The following is a 16,993-nucleotide window of genomic DNA, read 5'->3' on the forward strand; positions in this document are numbered from 1 at the left end:
TGCCTTTAATACCCAGGATGGGCATTACGAATACCTTGTAATGCCTTTTGGTCTTTGTAATGTGCCTGCAGTTTTCCAAAGCTATGTGAATGAACTTTTTCGTGATCTTCTCTACAAGTGTCTAGTAGTGTACTTGGATGATATCTTAATATTCTCCAAGGATCTGAAGTCTCACCGTCACCAAGTTAAAGAGGTACTGACACGTCTGAGGAAAAATCAACTATATTGTAAGTTGGAGAAGTGTACTTTTGAAGTATCCTCCATACCGTTCCTTGGTTACATCATTTCCGGATCAGAGCTATGTATGGATCCTGTAAAGGTACAAGCTATCCGAGACTGGTCCACTCCTACGACTCTCAAGGGGATTCAGCGATTCCTTGGCTTTGCTAATTTCAATAGGAGATTCATTAAGAATTACTCTACGTTGGCTGCTCCCATCACAGCCTTGACTCGCAAGGGAGCAAATCCTATGAACTGGTCTTCTGAAGCAATCAGAGCCTTCTCTGATTTAAAACAAGCCTTTGTGTCAGCACCCATTCTTCAACAGCCAGATTTGAACCGTCCCTTTCTACTGGAGGTGGATGCATCTACGGAAGCAGTAGGAGCTGTGTTGTCACAAGTCTTTGAAGATAAAAAAGTCCATCCCTGCGGATATTTCTCCCGTAAGTTCCTACCGGCTGAACGCAATTATGCAATTGGGGAGCAGGAATTACTTGCCATCAAGTTGGCATTTGAGGAGTGGAGATACCTTCTAGAGGGAGCACAACATCGCATTACAGTATATACCAACCATAAGAATCTTCTATATCTGCAGTCAGCTCAGTGTTTGAATCCACGACAAGCTCGATGGGCGCTTTTCTTCACACGATTCAATTTCAAGCTCACCTATCGTCCAGGGTTTCTGAACAAAAAGGCAGATGCCCTTTCTCGATCCTTCAATTCTTCTGAATTAAATGATGCTACCACGAATCAAGCCATTGTGAGTCCTACGTCCTTTTTAATGACTCGAACTTCTCCGGTTCCTCCTCCTGGCAAAACCTTTGTCGCCACAAATCTTCGAAAACGACTGCTTACTTGGGCTCACTCTTCATCCTTCATGGGTCATCCTGGGGTTCTAAAGACTCTCAAATTTATTCAACAGTCTTACTGGTGGCCACGTCTTAAAGCCGATGTTCAAGAGTTTATAGCAGCATGTCCTAAATGTGCCCAACATAAGAGTCCAAGGGGTTCTCCGTCAGGTTTGTTACATCCATTATCTATACCCAAACAACCGTGGACTCATATCTCAATGGATTTCGTGACCGATTTACCTCCATCAAAAGGGCAGAATACCATTTGGGTGATAGTGGATCGATTTTCGAAAATGGCGCATTTAATTCCATTAACTGGATTACCATCAGCCCCTTTACTAGCCAGATTGTTCATTTCTGAGATCTTCAAGTTGCATGGCCTTCCTCGAGAGATCATCTCTGATCGGGGAACACAGTTTGTAGCCAAGTTTTGGAGGTCGCTTTGTTCATCTTTAAACATTAAGTTGAATTTTTCTTCGGCATATCATCCTCAGACAGATGGACAAACTGAGAGAGTAAATCAAGATCTTGAAACCTTTCTCCGGCTATACATATCGTCCTCACAGGATGATTGGGTTGACTACCTTCCATTGGCAGAATTCGCTCATAATAATCTCTTTCATTCGTCTTCAGAATCTACGCCATTTTATACTAACTTTGGTTTTCATCCTCGTGTGCCAGAGTTCCATCCGTTGCCAGCCCTAGAGGTTCCAGCAGCAGATCAAGAGCTTCAACGTTTATCTAGAATCTGGAGTTGTGTGCGCAAGTCATTGGTCAAATCTTCTGCTCGTTATAAATCTTTCGCAGATAGAAAACGTAAGGCTGTACCAAACTACAAGATAGGAGACCAAGTTTGGATTTCTACTCGCAATCTTAAGTTCAAAGTTCCTTCTAAGAAATTTGCTCCCAAGTTTATTGGCCCATTTCCCATTGTAAAGGTACTCAATCCTGTGTCATACAAAGTCAAGTTGCCACCGTCTTTGAAAATTCCTAACGCCTTTCATACATCGTTATTGAAACCTTTGATTATCAATAAGTTTCGTACTACCCTGTCCAAACCTCCTAAAGTTCACTCTTTGCAGGATGAGGAATTTGAGGTTAAGGAGATTGTGGACTTACGTCGCCGATATGGACGTCTGCAGTTTTTGGTCGACTGGAAGGGTTATGGTCCAGAGGAGAGGTCCTGGGTTTTTGCTGCAGATGTTCATGCTCCAAGACTGGTACAGAAATTCTATTCCAAGAATCCTGATAAAGCTCAAAGGTGTCCGGAGACCACCCTTAAAGGAGGGGGTACTGTCACGAACCGATGTCTCACCTCTGCGGGTTCTGGGGTTCATCCGTTGCCGGTGCGGTTGCTCGTGGTGCTGTGCGGCCATGTGGGGACGCGGCGTGATCGGTGGCACAGGTGATGCAGGATCTGGGAGCTGGGAGTGCGGGGACCAAATGGCCTAAGGCACCGCTGTGTGTCTGCAGTATAGGAGGCGGCCATGTTGGAGACCAAATAAGCAATACAGAGCACTTGTGAAAACACCTGTGGGTAAGTGTAAGCCAATCTCGTGCTTGTGCTGCCTTTAAGTAGGCTGGGATTATGCTACTCTGGGCCAGTGCTTTGTTGTATCTACGCTATGCCTTAGCTCTGTGCTCTCTCCGTGCATTCCTGTGTGATTCCCGTGGTCCAGATATCGCCTCCGCTCCCTGAGGTCCGTCTGCAGCCTTCACTGCTAAAGATCCACCAGCTCCCTGCTTTGCTGTCAGTCAATCACTCTCCCAGTGGCAAACAAGTGAACTCCCAGAGTCTTGCAAGAGGTTACCCTGTCTGCCTGCTTCAACCACACAGACTTTGGAGGATTTCTACTAACATCAGCTGTTCGTTTGTTCTGCTCCTAACTTAACCCATTCATCACCAATGTCGTCTGCTGCAGTTTCACAGTGATCTTCAGAACTCGCAAGTAACAAATTTCAGTATTGTATTTTCTGTGTTGCTACAAACAAGGGCAATTCTCCACAGCCTTTCAGTTAAATCTCTAAACTTCATTACAAGTCTCTACAGTTACTCATGTATGTCTGCATTATCCAGATTAACACTCTATACAGTTCTGCATCAAATCTTGTTGCTTTTGGACAATTCATCATTCATTCAAGCCTGTTTTAAACTCAGTTCTATGAACATTTCCTCAATGTATCTTTAAGACTGTTCCTGTTTATCATTTTACCACTTCATGCAATACGTCAGTTTATATATGGTGATTTATAATTTGTCATTCAACTTCTTACTGAAATTGTTGCTTTCAATAAATATATGAAACGGAACTTTCTTCGTCCTCCCTGCTTCCATTATACCCAAGCACCTACACCTTTGGTTGGTCCAGGGTTAACGGATTCACAAAAACACCCGGCCCTGACAAAGTGATGCTGACTTTCTGATATTACCTGCTGTAAACTGATTGAGAACAGCTAGTTACATTGAGATCACTAGTGAGGATAAACACTGACTCATAGCTGTACAAGCATATGATTGCACATAAGTGAGGGGTCACAGCACCCAAACTGAAGGGGAGCTTTCTATTGGAATATTGCACTTTACAGTACCCTTAGAAAGCCTATCTAGTACAACTGATCAGTGACTTCAAAGCGCCATTGGGCACTCAGCCTAACAACACATATAATTTGATTCAAGGGTCATAGTACCTATAATATATTATATATGTGTAGCACTACACAGTTAGCACAGTGTGTGTTTTTATTCACACATTTCACACTTTGTTTTGTCAATTTATGTGTTTTTGGTTTTAATATTTCACAGCTACAGGTCTTTTTAACAAATATACTCTAATAAAAGTTATATTTTATGTATCAATTTAATGTTTAAGTGCGCCACTTCAAGTCCAATCCTTCTCTGTTTCTTTTTGTGCATAACTATATATTGGCAACAATATATTCAGTGGCAGCACCCCCTATATAATTCAAATATCTGATATATAATATAACTAGGGGTTTCTTTTGTTCTAATTTGGAACTTTTTTATAATATGCTAGTGCAGTAGTATCCCTTTCCCTTTCCCTGCTAACGTACAAATCCCTCAACAAAAAGGCAGATGCCTTATCTCGCTCCCTAAGTTCAGAAGAACCCTCTGACCGTTCAAAAGAGCAATTTATCCTGGAATCCACCTCTTTTTCTGCAACTAATACCTCTCCACTTCCTCCTCCAGGGAAGATCTTCGTTACACCAAATCTGCGCAAAAAAACTTCTCACATGGTCTCACTCCTCCTCCTTCATGGGCCATGCGGGCGGTCATAAGACACTTAAATTCATTCAGCACTCCTACTGGTGGCCTCATCTCAGGACTGACATTCAGGAATTCGTGGCTGCCTGTCCAAAATGTGCTCAGCATAAAAGTCCCAAAGGCGCACCAGCCGGGTTACTCCATCCTTTACCGGTACCACTAAGACCATGGACGCATATTTCTATGGACTTTATTACAGATTTACCTATGTCTGGTGGGCGGAACACCGTATGGGTCATAGTTGACCGATTCTCTAAAATGGCACACTTTGTTCCTCTGGCTAACCTTCCATCTGCATCCCAGTTGGCAAAATTGTTTATAGCAGAGATCTTTCGACTCCATGGTCTACCACAGGAAATCGTGTCTGATAGAGGTCCTCAATTTGTGGCCAAGTTTTGGAGATCCCTATGTTCTGCTCTTGGCGTGAAATTAAACTTCTCCTCAGGCTATCATCCCCAAACGGATGGTCAAACAGAGAGAGTGAACCTGGATCTGGAGACTTTTCTGCGTTTATTCATGTCCTCCTCACAGGACAACTAGCTGGACTTCCTCCCATTCGCAGAATTTGCCCATAACAATCTTTATCACTCTGCCACAAAATCTTCTCCATTCTTCATTAATTATGGTTACTATCCAAGAGTTCCTGACTTCCAACTTCTGCCTACGCTCGAGGTTCCTGCCGCAGAGTCAACACTTCGACAACTTACTGAAGCCTGGAAACAAGTTCACAAGACTTTGCTCAAGACTTCCAAGAGATATAAGACCTATGCAGATCTGAAACGAAAAGCTGTACCAAGCCTTAAGGTAGGAGATCGTGTTTGGGTTTCCACACGTAACCTAAGATTAAAGGTCCCTACAAAAAAGTTTGCTCCCAGATTTATTGGGCCTTACCCAATCGAAAAAGTGTTGAATCCTGTGGCTTACAAAGTGAAATTACCTTCTTGTTGAGACGAGAAGCCATCAATTCGATCTGTGGGTATCCCCACCTGTCAATGATTTGCTGAAACACCTGAGGGTGTAGTCCCCACTCCCCCGGATGGAGGTCGTGGTGACTTTGGAAGTCTGCTTCCCAGTTGTCCACCCCCGGAATGAAGATCGCGGACAGTGCTCGCATCCGTCGTGAGGAGGATCCAATCCCGAATCCCAAAGCGTTGACCTTCCAGCAGGTTGGAAGTGTCAGCGTCCGGAGTCTTACCGGTACGCTGGGGCCACGGGGCTGGCTTCCTTGGCGATGTGCGGGCAGCGGCGGAGGTGGGCTGCTGCGCCAGATCCATGGGCAGCAGTAGCGGCGGTGAGGGGGTCCGCTCGTGGCGGCAGGACGTCGCTACAGTGGGTCGCTCTTGCTGAGCCATTGCTAGGAGACCAGGGGCAGTGAGCAATGTGGCTTTGCAAAAAGGTCTGCATTACTGGGCGCCGCCATGTTGGAGACCAAGTTTTGAGCATAGTTCCTGTTTCTTGTCTCTTCCAGCCAATCCAGGGGAAGCTCTCCCTATAAAAGGGGCCTGGTTTAGGACAGGGATGCCAGTGCTTCAAGTTACAACCCTGTTGTAGGTGCTTTAGCCTGTGCTCCCAGGTTTCCTGCTGTATTCTGGTTCCTCCTGATCCTGCTTGGTCGGTTCTCTGTTGCTGCCGCAGCCCTGCCGTTCCTACCCTGCTACTGCCTGTGGAAGCGCCCCTGGAAAACCCGGTCCAGTAAGACTCTTTGGGCACAGTCGGCCCCGGGTCTTCTGCCTCGTCTTTCAAGCCACATCCACAGATCTCCTTCACCAGCCACGCCTTTGTACCACCGACCACCGCCTGCAGATTATTATCTTCAGCCTCATTTTCCAAACCACAGTCTACAGTCCTTGCCTCCAGCCATGTCTTCAACCATCATCCACAGTTCATCATCTACAGTCTCGCCTTTCAAATCACAGTCCACAGTTCTTTGCCTCCAGCCACGTCTTAACCATCGTGCTCCAGCCTCGGTTCTCTACCTCAGCCCTGTACATAATAAATACTTTCCATTGACTCTCAAACCCCGCCTACGTTCTTCATTGCTCGGTGTTCCATGCGAAGGAACTATATCCAGCCTCCTCATCTGGTTCATTCACAGCCTGCTACCTCCTCGGGCAAATCTCAGCTGCCGGATCCTCAAACTCTGCTAGACGTGACAGAAAGACTGTAGCCACCACAGGAGAGAGATTCAGGCCTGAGGTGACAGCCGAATCATCCGATGCATCTGAAGATGGGAACCGGACCACTTGTTCAGGATGTCCAATTGGAACGGTCTGGCATAAAACCTTCCGAAATGAATTGCCTCGTACGAGGCCACCATCTTTCCCAACAATTTTTTGCAAACATGAATGGAGACTCGAGCAGGTCGGAACACCATGCAAACCATTTCTTGAAGTGTTCTTACTTTGTCCTCTGGAAGGAACACTTTCTTTGCTACAGTATCCAGTAGCATCCCCAAAGCCGTTGAGACGGTTCCAGGTGGGACTTCTGCAGATTGAGGATCCACCTGTGGTGTGACAGAAGTTGGATAGTTTGATCTATATGGAGCAATAGAAGCTCCCTGGAGCTCGCTTTTATCAGGAGATCATCCAGGTATGGAATAACATTGACCCTCCCGGGACCCTGAGTTGAAACATCATTTCCGCCATCACCTTCGTGAACACCCTCGGAGCTGAAGACAGGCCGGAGGGTAATGCCTGAAACTGGTAGTGATCATTCAGCAGGGCAAACCTCAGATAGCCTGATGAGGAAGCCAAATTGGGATATGTAGGTAAATGCCCTTGATATCCAGGGACACATGGAATACCTGTTGTTTCAGACCTGCAATCACCACTCTCAAAGATTCTATCTTGAATTTGAAAACTTTCAGGTAAGGATTCAAGGACTTCAGATTCAGAATGGGTCTTACAGACCCGTCTGGTTTTGGTACCACGAACAGACTGGAGTAGTAACCCTGTCCTCGTTGTAGTAGGGGTACTGAAACAATGACCTGGGACTGGACCAACTTGTTTATGGCCAGCAGTAGCGTACCACGCATATTTTCTAAAGCTGGTAATTGATTTGAAAAATCGTTGGGGGGGGGGGGGGGGGAGTACCGTCGAACTCAGCTTGTAACCCTGAGAAATAAGGTCCTTTACCCAAGCATCTTGGCAGGAACTGTCCCAGATGTGGCTGTTGTGACGTAACCGAGATCCCACCATGTGACTCCTCGGGGTGGGTGGGCACTGTCATGCTGAAGACTTTGCGGAAGCAGAGCTGGTGTTCTGGTCCTGAGATCCGGCAACGGCTGGTTTCTAAGGTTTACCTCTGGAGCCTCTAGCTGCGTTGGAGGCCCCTCTGGCCCTAGATCAAAATCTGGAGGACCGAAATGACTGAGTAGACGGTCTAGCAGACGGAGCCCCTGAAGGGAGAAACGTGGATTTCCCAGCCGTAGCTGTGGAGATCCATGCGTCCAATTCACCTCCGAAGAGCCATTCACCTGTGAAGGGAAGAGATTCCACATTACATTTGGAGTCAATCCACTGTTTGGAGTCTGTAATCCACTGACGCAACCATATGGCTCTGCATGCAGACACAGCCACAGCAGTGGTTCTAGCATTAATATTGCCAATCTCTTTAAAGGAGTCACAGAGGACTCTTGCAGTGTCCTGAATGTGAGTTAGGAAAGTAAAAGTATTAACTAAGGTCATATCACCTGAAAGACCTTCTTTAATTTGATTAGCCCAGGAATGAATTGCATGTGTCATCCAGCAACCTGCAATGACCGGTCTTTGAGCAACACCTGCAGCAATGTAAATAGATTTCAGAGTGGTCTCAATTTTCCTATCTGCCGGGTCCTTTACCATAAAGGAGCTCGGAGCAGGGAGTACCGCCCTTTTTAGAAAGGCGAGAGACTGAGACATCCACTGCTGGAGACTCTTCCCAGAATGTCCTGCCTTCAGGGGCAAAGGGGAATGAATGCAAAAACCGTTTTGACACCTGATATTTCTTATCTGGAGTCTTCCAGGCTCTTAAATAAGTCATCCAATTCCTTGGAATCAGGAAATGTGACTGTCAGTTTGTCTTGTGGGAGGAAAAATGACTGCTGAGTAGTAGCATCCTCCAGGGGGAGCTTTAACACATCCCTAATAGCCAATATGAGGGGTTCAATACCCTGGGTAGGGGTGGAATCCCTACTTATTTGGTCCACATCATCCCCATCATCCTGTATATCATCATCAGTATCTGATAGGAGTGCATGTAGAGCACGTTTTTGTGCACCTGTAATAGACAGGGCGGGATGTTTAGCAGCTAAACTTGCCACTGCTTGTTGCAGTTCCTGAGTCTTATTTGCATTTGCAGTGAGCCGAGATGACATATGAGACACCATATTTTTGATAGCTCCCAACCAGGAGGGCTCTGGACTCTCCCCCACATTGATATCAGCATTCTGAGATTGCTGACTACACTGCTCACATGACATTGAGCCAGATGAACTAGGAGAGAATCTAGTATTACATACACTGCATGACTTTTGTTTTACCATTGTGAATCAGAAAAACAGGTATAATACACATACAACACAGCCTGATATTGATAGATTGCAAGCCTGCCCTATTGCATGTGAGAGGAGACACCAACGCACCCAGCGCTGCACAACCCCAGTGAGGCTGTCAGCGTTTTTATGTGTAAACACAGTGAGACTGTAATATGATAAAATCCCTCAGAGGGATGTTATTGTGCACTAGTATAGCGGCTCTCCCCTTCTACACCCGGTACCAGCTATCCAGGGAGTGTTTGGAGGAGCTGTGGATCCTGCTGCTGCTATGCAGAGAAAGGTGCCAATATGCAGCTGAGCCTGCTCTCGTGTAGCTCCGCCCTCCACCATGGCGCCGGAGCTACTTCTGTATATTTATACTGGCCATGTCTCCCAATCTGTACAACCTCACATAAATGCTTGGTTTACTATATTTAGCCAGTCTCACGCAGAGGCTATAGCGGGTCCCCCCAAGGAGGGACCCGTACGCCACACTCGCGCTTTCAGCCACAAAGTAAAACCGGGAGACCCCCCTAGCGGGGGCCCCCGGTTGGTACTAACCACCGATGGGCACATAAAACAAGCGCTATTAATGTGTGTGGCACCTGTGAAAAAAAGATTGAATAGTAAAATGATGTTTACAGCTTCTTTTGGAGCTCTTTTGTGGTGACCAGTTGGATCCAGAAAATAACCTGACTTTCCCTACCTTACTCCGGGCCACGGGATTCCTCAGCCGGATGGAGCCTGGCTGAGGAATCCCGTGGCCCGGAGTAAGCTAGGGAAAGTCAGGTTATTTCTGGATCCAACTGGTCACCACAAAAGAACTCCAAAAGGAGCTGTAAACATCATTTTACTATTCAATCTTTTTTTCACAGGTGCCACACACATTAATAGCGCTTGTTTTATGTACCCAATTTTTATTTGTTTTTAACAAGCAGCTCACTCATAGCGCAGGAAAAAAATTTTCTTCACTCACCACCGATGATCACCTTCAGGCAGCATTAGGGGAGTGCGGCATGCTGAGGCTGCGACAGCCAAGGCGCCATGCCCCGCTCATCAAACAGCCCCTCAGGATGGTGGTCCTGCTGCGGGAAAGCGGCTCTGCACCTCAAGAGGCCGGTGACCATCCCCCCCCCCCCCCCCAACTCCCACAGTGCAGGTATGCTGTTGCCCAAACAGCATTCCGAAACAAATAAAACTTTTGAAAGAAATTCAAGAAAAACTCTGGAGCTTGCAGAGTGTGCATCCTCTCCTTAGGGCACTTTTTTCTAAACTGAGCTATAGGAGGAGGCATAGAGGGGAGGAAACAGCACACCCACTTAAAGAAATTTAAAGTGCACTAGCTCCTTTGGACCCGTCTATACCCCATCGTACTAATCTGTCCCCAATATCCCTTATTGATGCTAGAGAAAAAAAAAAATTACGTTATGAGCAAAACGAAAAATAAAAAAATGAAAATAGAAGAATGAAGTTTTCACTCAGATACTTGCAACACGTTTCTCAGTGCTCAGACTAATTGTCCGAGGAAGCAGTCTAAGCACTAAGAAATGCATTGCAAGTATTTATTTATCTCTTCTACACAAAATGAGAGTATACTGCCATTCACCATCCCTAACAAGAACCAGGGTTCGCAAACTAGTAATACAACGTATAGTTCACTTAGAATAGGGGTATTTTTCCAGTGCCGGAGTACAAATATCTAATTTACTATAGCTACAGTACAAGCCCTCCCTTCTTCCCCCGATTGTCCACAAATACATTGTGGCATTGGCTCAACAAAGTGTGAAAATTAGCAGTAATAGTAGTAGTACTGGGTTGTTGTCCCTTATCAACTGCAATGTGTCGTCAATGTATTCCACATGTTTTGTATATTATCTGATTGTTGATCTCTAGTCTGAATGGGATGAGGTTACAATCCCAAATGGTGGGGATCCCGGCGCCAGAATCTCGACACACGGTGGAATGCAGATGCGGAATGGCGATGCCGGAATCCCGAAAGGGACCAGGACACCGACGCTGGAATCCCGACTATCGGGATACTGATCGTAGTGACAGGGCCAAAACTAGGACTTACTGCACCTGGGGCAAGGCTGTAATTTAGAGCCCCCCCCCCCCCCCCCAAACAAATAATATATATATATATATATACACATATACACACATAAAAATAAAATTAATAATAAAAAAAATACATAAAAATAAAATAAATAAAAAACAAAACTCAAAACAGAGATATCCTTCAGACCGGTAGACCCCAGTAATACACATATGGTATATATTCTTTTTTGCATATATATATATATATATATAAAAGAATAACCCAGAGGGCGCTATAATATCACAGCCAACTGTCCATAAAACAAGTCCATATAGGTTGGTGAATCCGTTTTTTTTCGTATTTCGATTGGATTCAATTGGGAAATCCAATCCGGAATCAATCTCCTGTTCTCTTTCAAATCCAATGCTCTATTATGCTCAACCAATTGTTTCTCCTAGAAAATAGCCTCTCACCAGAGAAGTAAAAACACCCAAAAAGTTTAATAAAACGTTAGATTAATACAATTCTGATGTTTATTAACAACATCTATAAAATAGTATGAATTTTCAACATTACATACAAGGTGTATTCAAAAGAACGACCAGGTTACATAGAGTGGATGTAAACATAAGTGCCACCAACCACCCCAGGATGTGAGCTCAGTGGTGGGGACTTGCTAATGTTCATATATCCTGTAATTTTTAAATTTTTCTCAGTAAAATTGGTGTGTTTTACAAACACACACCTCATGCCATTTCACTGCCACCGCCAACTTTAAACTCTTGCCAAGTGGCTAAATGGGATTATGCAGATTTTCATACATCCCAGTTTTCTTTTTAACAACAGGCATGGGATGCATCAGATCAGAGTTTTTCCAGTCCCACTGTGTGTGCTGTTTGTTCACCTTAACCCACTCTTAGTGACTTCTTGTTAACAGGATTCTATCTTAGGGGATTTATTGCCGGCCATACCGATCTTTCACAATTCCGCTAAGTTATTTGAATCACATAATACTAGACTTGGTTAAGGAATATTATGAGCACATTAACACATTAATGTACATTAAAGAAATCTCTCAGTGAATTGTCTACAATACTACCAGGCAGTATGTTTACTTTTAGCTGCTTATGTTCGATATCTTCTTTCTCTATCCAGTCTAACAGTGCTGTCATCTTGGGATTCACTTCTTCTGTTTTATCTCTAACAAACTGAACAATCCTCAGCTTTCCCCACACATGCTCTAAACAGACTCCCAGAGCACTCTTATACATGTGCTTTGCTTTATACAAGTATTCTGCAAAAAAAAATAAAAAATAAGAACAGAATTGTCATTGCAGTATAAACTATTATGAAGAGTGGAATAAATTGCAGGCTCAAAGCTATCTGAGGGATTGTTATAAACTGCAGTATACTATGAACAAGCCTATGGCGTCTTCTGAGAATATTCAAACAGCTTAATAAAGTCTTGGGTGAGGGAAAAATTGTAAAAAAAGAAACAGGCAGACATGGAGTAAAATGTCCCTGTTTCCAGATTCACTAGTACAGATTTTATGTTGACCATTAAAATAAATATTGAAAACTAAGCTTGTCGGAATAAAGTTCATGCATATACAAATACAAATGTGGGTATATTGTAAAGTGGGGTGAGGAATGTGTGCATGCAATATGTTTGCCTAGCAGTAGTATTGTATAAAAATGTTATGTTATGTAGGATGTGATATGCTGGCTGTTGCAACGTTAAAAGACTCTTTGTGAAACTGTTACAAAGTGTTTCTTTGTAGTTCACAAAGATCTCATGATGCCTTCAAATTATTTTATCCTCCAGTAAAAATCTGGCTTGTGATGCTGATACTGGTAACATTTCTACATTAAACAAGATTTATTGTGATTTCATTTAATTTTTATTTATGTTTTATTTTTTTTGGGGGGAGGGGGTTTAAAATGAGCACTTAAGCTATAAGATGTACTATTATGTCACAAATAAGACACCAGTTTTATTTTACAGTACAGAGACCAGGACTAATGGGCCCTACACATTTACCGATTACACTGAAAGATATGAACGCTCTCATTCATTAATGAACGAGATATCATTCATATCTTTCAGTGTGTATGCACCAATGATAAACGATGTTCGGCCCCGTGCTCGTTCATCGGTGGTGCCGGCTCGTTTATGCCTGCAAGCCAATATGGACAATATTGTCCATATTAGCATGCAGAGCTATGGGCCTGGATGACAGGGGGAGTGAAGAAACTTCACTCCCCCCATGCCCCCACCCCCCCTGCCATCGGGATGTCTGTCATCCGTTGAGCAACTCGGCCGCCAATGGGCCAGTGTGTAGGACTCTTAAGGCTTACGGGGGAACAGCTCAGTTAATCATTACTGTTTAATGAGGATTGTTGCTTTTAAGTACTGAAGATTAAATTTTTAGAAGACTATGGGGTGAAATCAATTACCGTGCCATGCAGGGAAATGCTACTCAATTAAATAATGCAGGGAAATGCTACTCAATTTAATAGGCAAACCCACTGATTCAGCATAAAATGTGGAATCAATGAGTTTGCCTGTGCGTTAAACTCTCGTTGTGCTTTTTTCTCATGGACTTTTCCTTGCAAGTCCTGAGGCTGTGAGAAAAAGTCCACCCTCAGCGATTAATGCTTGGGTAAGCCCCACTGATTGAATTACCCGAGCACAGTAATTAGCTAATTGAATAACCCCTAGGGGGTAAATTTACCATCTGGCAGGTTTACAAAGCCATCTATGATTGGTGCCTTTTACTGATGGATTTCAAAGGCAATAGTAATTCATTCTAAATCAGCGTGATTTAGCATTAATTACTATTATCCTTCGAAATCTATCCGTCAAAGCTGCAAATTATTGGTGGCTGTGTAAACTCAACAGATGGTAAATCTACTCCTCATAAACATTTAGTAAATGATCCACACTTTGTAGTAACTGATAGGATCTCCTCACAAAGAACTAATGCTCAAATAGGGTTGAGGTTACCAAAAGGGGGAAAAAAGGGTTCACTAGATGCTCCAAGTGGTTCATATCTGTCATAATCTATTTTTCTATGTTATGATGTTTTCAAGTTGTAGAACAATAAAAGACTTTAAACAGTATTTAAGTATGTATGATCAACAACCACTAGATGGTGCATTTCTACTTTCTAAAAAGCAGTTACAACTAGAAGGCTCAGGAAATGGAGAAATGTTATCTGCAGGTGAATATGTGATTGTATCAGCTGTGGAAACATGTGTCTATCTATCACAGAACAGTCCACCAACTGACTTCCGTTTTTCAAGACTGTTAAAGGGTTCTGATCATTTAGAGAGATTATCATATGCAAGAATCTGATATTTAGTGCATTAGCCATTCATACAAATTCATATATTCTAATTATCACTTAATCCCAGCTATATAGTTAATTTTTCCAGCAATAATTATTTTCAGTATACACAATAGCGATATGGTCATTAGGTCGACCACTATTGGTCGACATGAATTAGGTCGACATTGTCACTAGGTCGACATGGAAAAAGATCGATATGCATTTTTCATGTTTTTTTCCCCATTTTTTGAACTTTTTCATACTTTACAATCCACGTGGACTACGATTGGGAATAGTAACCTGTGCAGAGCGCAGTGGGAGTGGAGTGAGGCACCTTGCCTGAAGCACTGTACTGCACCATCATCGGACAGCTCTACGGCTGCAGGCGTCAAGTTATTGACAGTCTGCAGACATTATGTGTGGAGACGGCAACCGTTTCACTAAATGGAGATTTCCTAGCCTCTTGGAAGGAGCTGCAGAGGCCAGACTGCGTGATCTCAGCAGGCTGATGATGTTGCAAGTAATCCGATGCTGCGTCACTCTGCACTGGATTGCAAATGCATACAAGAGTCGTCTACTTATACCAGACATCTCTTTAACATATCTAAGCATCACTCATGCATCCAAGTAAGCAGCTGCGATGCTTCCTCCAATCACATCTGAATCAGGGCATACATGCAGATATTAATCCAAATGATGAGTTGCATACATCTATCCTTGGTGCAAGAAATTGGTCTGAAATCAGATGGATCTTTGGGTACACTCAATTTACCACCCAGTTATGCCCATTTAATTGCAAGTGGAAACGAACAAGAATCTGAAATGGAAAAAATTGTAATGTGGGCGCTCTAAAAAGTAATTGATCTCAGCTGCTGGTTTTGTAAACACATTAATTTATTTATACAATATTAAAAAGTAACTGTAAATTAATTCACAACACAACATAAAAATTATAAAAATAATGCTGTAGACACGTGTCCTTCTGACTCGAGACCTGCTGCTTATTAGCACAGAATGCTGGTTAGTAATATAAATGTATACAAAAGAGAAAAAAACAAAGTTGCCTTTTTGTGATGCACGCTACTAATAATAAAAATTAACTTTTAATTTGTATCAATAAAACCATTGCGAAATATAAGGTAAAATATAAAGAGATGAAAAGATAGAAAGAGTATTTTAAAATATATGACTTCCTGCGCACAGGGCGTCCGCTAGACTGCAGGTTCTGTATGCTTATATAATATGCAAATATCTATACGTCTCTCCGTATTTATTAGTAGACGTTATATAATCTCCAGCACCGAACCCGGAAGCCGCGTATCGCAGCGTGTGAGCGTCCCCTGCAGCTCCAGGCCTGCTACCCAGCCCGGGTGTGTTTGTGGCCAGACGAGGCGGACAGGACTAAACGGCAGTGCCGACGAGCCTCAGGATCTCTGCACCGAGAAGCCGCGGCTGAGCGGCCGTTTATCCAACACTGGCCAGTGAGTGAACTATCCCCATGTTTATGGAAAGGTAAAATTGACGTGGAAACATCCGGTTTTAAGATATAGTTCTGCAATATACAGCTGGACATGCTTTAAACAGCCATATACTGATGAAGTCTTGACAAGTTTTATAAAGCTAAGAACTGCTTCTGTTATCATCTAACATCCTTTCAGTTATGGACTACTACTAATCAGTGGCTACTAACTTTTAATATATGCATGCAAACATTTATATTACTAACCAGCATTCTGTGCTAATAAGCAGCAGGACTCGAGTCAGAAGGACACGTGTCTACAGCATTATTTTTATCATTTTTATGTTGTGTTGTGAATTAATTTACAGTTACTTTTTAATATTATATAAATAAATTAATGTGTTTACAAAACCAGCAGCTGAGATCAATTACTTTTTAGAGCGCCCACATTACAATTTTTTCCTTTTTAGCTGTGCAGTTAGTATTGGTGGATGCCCAGATCCTCCATTTGTGGGCTGCTAGAAAGGTATTCGTCCAAACCTAACTCCATTCAGTGAGAGGTTTATTTTCTTCTTTTTATAATAGCGCCCACTTTCTCTATTTTTTGTAAGAATCTGAAATGCAGCTAAAGGAGCAAGCACAGTATGAAAACGTGCAAGATCCATCCTGAAAAGGAACATACGCCATGTAGGCAGCTCTGCATCAGTCCCGCAGTTTCCATCTGACGCACAGATGTTTAACAAATGATGTAACAATCTGGATGGTGTGAATATCTCGGAGCCATGTTACTGTAGCTGACTGTGCTGCCCAGATACAGAAACTTTATTTCTCAGTTAAAGTGGAAGGTGTATTATATTTCAGAGACCTAATGCTGTATCTAAGGAACATGTCAGGATAAGATCTCGGAGTGTCACCAGGATATGTAGGAGTGAAGCATTCTTGAACATCATCATATCTTTGTCACTTTTATTTCCTGGAAAGTAAGAAAATATATTGTAAAAAAATATAACCACAGGATGATTGCAATATAGAAAACTAAACCATTCATATGACTAAATAATGACCGGGAAAAGAGAATTATCTGATAATTTCAACTCCTGCACCACTACACTCAGAAGGACACATCTGAAAAAGTGAGGCTGGTCTAAAGCAATTGTAATACTCCTTATCCACCAAAGTCCTGGGTCTGATCCGGGATTTGGGACACAGATTTAAACCAGGCCAGACTCAGGACAGATCCCTTTTCCACTGTGTCACTGATCCGGCTTTTAGGGATCGGCGCCATGCACACAGGTGCA

At 43.2% G+C, this 16,993-nt stretch overlaps 1 protein-coding gene across 7 annotated transcripts in view; it reads right to left on the reverse strand.

The window, feature by feature from the left end:
* SHOC1 (shortage in chiasmata 1) overlaps window positions 1–16,993 on the reverse strand; it is a 642,525-nt gene that overhangs the window by 234,397 nt on the left and 391,135 nt on the right. For all 7 annotated transcript variants that reach the window (XM_063914688.1, XM_063914690.1, XM_063914693.1 and 4 more), the window contains 2 exons: window positions 16,561–16,668; window positions 12,020–12,198 (listed from right to left, as the gene is read on the reverse strand). In XM_063914688.1, coding sequence (XP_063770758.1) covers window positions 12,020–12,198; window positions 16,561–16,668 — 287 coding nt within the window. The remainder of the gene's footprint in view (window positions 1–12,019; window positions 12,199–16,560; window positions 16,669–16,993) is intronic.

This window comes from Pseudophryne corroboree, chromosome 1 (assembly GCF_028390025.1).
Source record: "Pseudophryne corroboree isolate aPseCor3 chromosome 1, aPseCor3.hap2, whole genome shotgun sequence".
NCBI classification, from domain to species: domain Eukaryota; kingdom Metazoa; phylum Chordata; class Amphibia; order Anura; family Myobatrachidae; genus Pseudophryne; species Pseudophryne corroboree.